The sequence below is a fragment of the Nicotiana sylvestris genome, chromosome 4, assembly GCF_000393655.2.
Source record: "Nicotiana sylvestris chromosome 4, ASM39365v2, whole genome shotgun sequence".
Classification (NCBI taxonomy): Eukaryota; Viridiplantae; Streptophyta; class Magnoliopsida; order Solanales; family Solanaceae; genus Nicotiana; species Nicotiana sylvestris.
Window position 1 is genome coordinate 104,342,389 of NC_091060.1, and position 7,217 is coordinate 104,349,605.

The window sequence follows — 7,217 nt, forward strand, 5'->3', positions numbered from 1 at the left end:
GCCAGAATTTAAACATGATGCAAATTTCCTTTGGACCATGAAGGTTGTCTTTGGACAGTGAGGATGGGGTCCTTAGATCATGACGTCCCGGGCCATGAATCATGAGATAAGGGATTCGCAGGCCATAAGATGATTCTCGGGCCATGAGAATGGTGCCTCCGAACCATGACGCCTTTGAATAATAATGTGCGATATTGAGAGATCCTCAAGCCATGACATGGTGTCTTCAGGCTATTAGGATGATGCCTTTGGACTATTACGCCTTCGAATAGAGATATGGTGATACATATGAGAAAAACAAGACAGAGCTTAGTCTTGTACAGGATCGGGATAGAGCTTATTCCTGGAAAAGTCAAAATAATGCTAGATTTCAAGTAGAGTAGCATTCGGCATTAGACAAGGAAAGGCAGAGCTTAGCCTTATGCAGGAAGAGGAGACAGGGCTTAGTCTCATGCAATGAAAGGTAATGATTAGCCTTATGCAGTTGAGGTGGCATGGCTTAGCCTCATGCAAAAAGAGGAGACGGGGCTTAGTCTCATGCAAAGAGAAGGGAATACTTAGCCTTATGCAAATAGGGGGCATGGCTTAGCCTCATGCAAGATTTGAGATAGGCTTAGTCTCATGCAAAGAGAAGGCAATGCTTAGCCTTATGCAAATAGGGAGGCAGGGCTTAGCCTCATGCAAGATTTGAGACAGGGCTTAGTCTCATGCAAAGAGAAGGCAATGCTTAGACTTATGCAATTGGGAAGACAATGCTTAGTCTCATGCAAAGAGAAGGCAATGCTTAGCCTTATGCAAATAGGGAGGCAGGGCTTAGCCTCATGCAAGATTTGAGACAGGACTTAGTCTCATGAAAAGAGAAGGCAATGCTTAGCCTTATGCAATTGGGGAGACAATGCTTAGTCTCATGCAAAGAGAAGGCAATGCTTAGCCTTATGCAAATAGGGAGGCAGAGCTTAGCCTCATGCAAGATTTGAGACAGGGCTTAGTCTCATGCAAAGAGAAGGAAATGCTTAGACTTATGCAAGTGAAGAGGCAAGGCTTAGCCTCATGCAAGATTTGAGACTGGGCTTAGTCTCTTGCAATGGGAAAATAGCAAATAGGAGTAGAATATTTCATAGCTGGAGATATATTTGCGCTTGGCGGTCCGGTTGTTATGAAGGTAATGATTTTAAGGTGCACGTACTTGTGGTTATTCCTTTTCCCTGCATTCAAAGAAAAATAGAGTTTTGCGGGGGAGGTTAGTTCGTGCCTTTGTCTGCTTGCTTTGCTCTGGAGACCCTATTCGAGTTACTCTGGGTAACACTTAGCTTCCATAGAAATAAAGTTTTCGAAAAATATGCACTTATTTATGAAATAGAATCATTTTAGAAAACATAGTGGTATATAATATCAAGTAAATTAGATGAACTAACGACTGCAACACTTTTAGAGACATTGCGGCTTTCTTTGCGTTAGAATTTTGAGGGTCCTCCTCAAAATTCTTTCCCACTTTAGTAAGTGATCCTTCGGTCGTTCTTCATGTAACGAAGTTTGTTGGACCTGCTCTGGAATTTTGAGAATCCCCACTTACTTAAATCGATTTTTTGACTGTTTTACATATGATGACGTCGACTGGACTTGCTCCAGAATTTTGAGGGTCCTCCTCAAAATTCTGCCCCAGTTTCTAGTTCTGGAGGAAATGAAAATTTTATTAAGATGTGACCAAGCCCACAGGGTTGCCTACGTATCCCCTCTTAAACAGGAATCAGGTCAAGCTAGGGGTAGGTATTGGTCAGTTCAGTCGGTTATTATAAAAGTACAGTTTGGTTTATCAATTTTCGGTTTGGTAATATTAAAAACCAAATCAAACTAAAGCGTTTACGGTTCGGTGCAATTTTTTCAAGGTTGGGTTCGGCTATTTTCGGTTTAGTTTTTCGGTTATTAACGGTTTAAGATTTTGATTAATACAGCAACTTGCTGAAACATGTTGGTTGTTTTTCTGGGGAGAGTGATGCCATAAAAGATAGGATTCTCCATCCTAGTATTATCTTATTGTTATGATTTTGACGAAAAAGGGAAATCTTGAAATGCTTCGCTTGTTTGGACCTCAGATAGATAAGAAAAGTTTGTTTGTGCCCATCTCTATTGGGTGGGTGGAGAAATACTTTCGTCTTAGTTTTTGTCGCATTTTTTTCTTCTTTTTTTGGGGCCCGTTGAGGGTTTTCTTTCTTTTGTTAATTTAATATAAATTCTTGTCTTGACCTAGATGGCTTCTGTATATAATAGTATAAATATCCTTTGCAATTACATTCTGGTTCTGATGAATTATAGTTTGTATTTAGGTATCTCTTTCATAATATCTTAATATTTTATGTCAAATTGTCCATTCATGGGACAATATATTAATATATACAAAGCATTGTCCTCACATTCCCTTTTCATATCTCGTATGCTCGACACGTATAGAATATGGAGTATTAAATTTTGGTTTTTTGATTTAACCAAAAACCAAAACACCAAAATCATAAACCGCACCAAAAAATCAAAATTTAATATTCTAAAAACCGCACACCGACCGAATAACCGTTTAAAACGAAACCAAAAAACTAAAATTCACGGTTCGGCTGGTATTATGCCCACCCCTAGGTCAAGCATAGTTTAGTTACATCAGATGAAGGAATGTAAACAATCTAAATATAGTATCTCTTGACTGCATCTGAATTGATAGGTTTTGGCCAAACTTCTCCGTCCATTTCTGCAAGTATGAGAGTTCCTCCTGTTAGTACCCGTTGAACCATGTATGACCTCTTGCTAGTTGTAAGCACGTGATTTTTGCCCTATATGAGAATTACTCCCAAAAAATTCAAAAAAATAAAATAATTTTTCTTGGTGTGCAATTTTTGTGATATTTTGTGTAACTATTTGTATGTTTGTCTATGCATGTTTATTTGTTAAATTAATAAAAAATACAAAAATAGGCATCTTTTGCATTTTTAGCATTTAATGTCCAAATGAACAATTTTATGCTTAATTATTACTTAATTGTGCGTTAATTGTTATTGGAAGTTAATTTGCGCTTTTATAACTTAATTTAGTTCTTAATAATAATTTAAGTACTTTTATAATTTAGTTTTAGAAAAATAAAAGAAGAAAAGAGAACAAAAATACAAAGAAAAATCGGATTGGGCCACTTCTTCAATTTCAAACCACAGGCCCAAATAATTGCCCAACTTTCCCCATGACCCGGTCCGTTTCAAACCGGGTCGATCCGGTCCGCTCCATTAACCCAACACCCCTTCTTCATTTTTGTCCAACACAAAACAAAACCAAAAAAATAAAAAATAAAAAGTGAATTATCACTATTAATAGTTTTATTTTTTGTTTTTTTATATATAAAAAAAATCCGAAAATATTTTATTTTATTTATTATTTTTATTTTTTAAAAAATATATATATATAGTAATTTCGGAAATGATTTTAAAAAAATAAAAAATAAAAAAATAAAAAAAAGTAAAAGAATGTAGAAAATTTAAAAAAAGTAAAAAGTTTTAAAAAATTTAAAAGTAAAATAAGGTTGGAATTAAAAAATAAATATAAAGGTATCTGAAAATTTAAAAAATTTAAAGTAATTGAAAGTAGCATTTTTAAAAGAAAAAGAAAAGATAGTGGTTTGTTTTTTAAAGAAAAGTTAAATAAAGTGAGATTCTCTTTTAAAAAAATAAAAAGTGGGATTTTAAATAAGATAAAGTAATTAAAGTTGGAATTTTAAAAATAAAAGTAAATAAAGGTGGGATTTCTTTTTCTAAAAAAATAAAAGCAATTTGTAAGTGGGATTTCTTTTAATTAAAAAAATAATAAAATAATAAAAAAAACAAATCTGAAAATTTCGAAAATTTTGCTATAAATAGAAGAGAAAATTTAGGAAGAAGGGGTGGAAAAAAAGAGGAAAAACTAGATAGAGAGAAGAAAAAAAGAGGGGGCGGAGTGAGAAGTATACACCCGATATACATTCTGGATACACTGAATATACAGGGGCAGAATTCATTTTGGAGAGTTTTGAAGTTGAAAAAGAATAGTTACTGCTTCATTGCCTCGCTTAAGATCTGAAATAGTCAGAACCTTCCTGCCTTTTACTTCTTCTCTATACTTGGAGTCGTTTATAGTCTCCTGGGTTTTCTGCTATTCCTACTGTACTGGTTTGCGGTGTTGCTGAATCTGCTGTTGCTGTGTTATTACTGCTGCTGACTTCTCCTTCTTTTGTTCTTGTACTGCTGTTTCCAGGTACACATTTGTACAATCTCGGCTTGAAGCAAAAAATGAAATATTAATCAGGCTTTGTTCCTGTTGAATTCCTCCTGTTTAGATTTGTGGTTGAATATAATTTTTCTTTCTTCGTATAAAGATGTAGTTGAATGATTAATGAATAATGAGGTTGCATATGTATACTTTCTTCATCTAATAATGTTAGTTTAAATTAATCGGAGAATAATTAATCTGTTTTGATATTATGGTCAATCTCATGTTCTAGTATTATTGAATAACAGAATATAAAATGAAAGCAGTTTTTCTTTGTACAAACTCGATCGCAATTTTCCATTCGCATTAGCCGTAAACTAATAACTAATAAGTTACGTTTTTCAGCATGTAAATAATTAAGAGATTTTCTTTTATTTTAGAGACGAACTTAATAGAAAATATAGTCATTGTAGGTTTATCCTTTAAAAATAAAAATGAGACGAGCCTCGCCAAATAAAACGTATAGATTGCGGGGCCCTCACAAAATGTATGGTTTAATTAGAATTCGGAAGGACCGTTTAGCGAATTTCACGGTCTTCCCCAAAATAATAACGCGATAGTCTCTTTAGGCGCGTGTTTAATATTTTACTTTCTTAAGCCTGGGTGTGCATTTCATGCGACCCGAATCCAAATCCCAAAACATCAAATAAAACGTGTTCCGGATTGTGGGTGCATTTCATGTGACGCAGTCCAAAGACGTGTTTTAAGCGATGTTCACATTTCTTTTAAAAACAATAATAATAAAGCGGTTAAAAGATAAAATTTGCACATAAGTTCATATTTGTATAAAATCAGATAATCAAGCCGAATATAACAGTTGAGCGACTGTGCTAGAACCACGGAACTCGGGAATGCCTAACACCTTCTCCCGGGTTAACAGAATTCCTTATCCGGATTTCTGGTACGCAGACTGTAATATGGAGTCATTCCTTTCCTTGATTCGGGATTAAAATTGGTGACTTGGGACACCCTAAATCTCCCAAGTGGTGGCTCTGAAATAAATAAACCAATCCCGTCTCGATTGTCCTTTAATTGGAAAAAACTCCCTTGCACCCTCGCGGGTGCGGAAAAAGGAGGTGTGACACTAGTTGGGTGAAAACTTTCCTTTGGCTTCATCTTGATGTGGGAAGATTCGCTTCAGCACTAGTTGCCCCGGTGTGAATTGTCTTGGTTTGACCCTTTTGTTGAAAACTCTGGACATTCTGTTCTGATAAAGTTGACCATGACACACTACATTCATACTTTTTCCAACTATGAGGGCTAATTGCTCATAGCGGCTCCTTATCCATTATGTATCACTGAGTTCGGCTTCTTGTATGATCCTTAAAGAAAGAATTTCTACCTCAGTGGGAATGACAACTTCGGTACCGTAAACTAGAAAATAGGGAGTTACCCCAGTTGTTGTGCAAACTATGGTATGATACCTCAATAAGGCAAATGGTAACTTTTCGTGCCATTGCTTGTGATTTCTACCATTTTTCTTAGTATCTTCTTGATGTTATTGTTGGCCGCTTCCACAGCTCCGTTCATTTGAGGCCTGTATGTTGTGGAATTTTTATGCGTGATTTTGAAAGTCTCACACATGGCTTTCATCAGATCACTATCAAGATTGGCGGTATTGTCAGTGATGATAGACTCAGGAACCCTGAATCAACAAACAATACGATCCCTGATAAAATATGCGATGACTTTCTTGGTTACAACTTTTAAGATGTAGCGTCTACCCATTTTGTGAAGTAATCGATGGACACTAAAATGAACCTATGCCCGTTTGAATCGGCGGGCTCGATCGGACCAATGACATCCATTCCCCAGGCAGCAAAAGGCCAAGGTGCACTTGTTGCATTGAGTTCGTTCGGTGGCACTCGTATCATATCTACATGTATCTGACATTGGTGGCATTATTGGACATACCGGATGCAATCTGTTTCTATATTCATCCAAAAATATCCAGCTTTGAGTATTTTCTTGGCTAGAACAAAATCGTTCATATGTGGGCCGCAAGTCCCAGCATGTAGTTCCTCAAGCAATTTGGAAGCTTCTTTGGTGTCAACACACCTTAATAGTCCTAGATCAAGTGTTCTCCTATACAGAATTCCTCCACTTTGGAAGAAATAATTGGACAGCCTACGCAGTGTGCGTTTCTGAGTATGATTCGCGTGTTCTAGGTAGTATCCTTTTGCCAAGTATTCCTGGATGTCATGGAACCATGGATTTCTGTCTATTTCTTCTTCAACATGAGCACAATAAGCTGACTGACTATAGATTCTAACTGGGATAGGATCGATAAAATTCTTGTCCGGATCTTGTATCATGGAAGACAGAGTAGCCAGTACGTCTGCAAACTCGTTCTGGATTCTCGGAACATGTTTGAATTCTATTTTTGTGAACCTCTTTTTCAGTTCTTTCACATGGTACAGGTATGGTAGTATATTAGTATTTTTCGTAGCCCATTCTCCTTGAACTTGATGCACCAGAAGATCCGAATCACCAATTACCAGCAACTCTTGTATATTCATGTCGATAGCCAAATTGAGTCCCGTGATGCAAGCCTCATATTTTTCCATATTATTGGTGCACAGAAACCTAAGCTTTGCAGATACCGTATAATGTTGACCTGTCTCTGACACCAAGACCACTCCAATACCCACTCCTTTGAAGTTTGTAGCTCCGTCGAAAAATATTCTCCAACCGTCATAGGCTTCAGCAATGTCCTCTCCCACGAATGACACTTCTTCGTCAGGAAAATATGTTTTTAATGGTTCGTACTCTCCTCCTACATGATTTTCAGCAAGATGGTCTGCCAACACTTGTCCTTTGACTGCCTTCTGAGTTACATATATGATATCAAACTCACTCAGCAATATTTGCCATTTGGCTAACTTCCCGGTGAGCATAGGCTTCTGAAAGATGTATTTTAGAGGATCTATCCCTGACAT

At 36.5% G+C, this 7,217-nt stretch overlaps 1 protein-coding gene across 1 annotated transcript; it reads right to left on the reverse strand.

Annotated features, from left to right (window-relative positions):
* Window positions 1–6,179: 6,179 nt before the first annotated feature.
* LOC138889942 (uncharacterized) lies at window positions 6,180–7,217 on the reverse strand. Its single transcript, XM_070173289.1, has one exon. It carries the CDS (start codon window positions 7,215–7,217, stop codon window positions 6,180–6,182), a length of 1,038 nt encoding a protein of 345 aa, XP_070029390.1.

Excerpts from the sequence above, each read along its gene's own strand:
- LOC138889942 (XM_070173289.1), bottom strand. The coding sequence starts at position 7,217 with ATGTCAGGGATAGATCCTCTAAAATACATCTTTCAGAAGCCTATGCTC.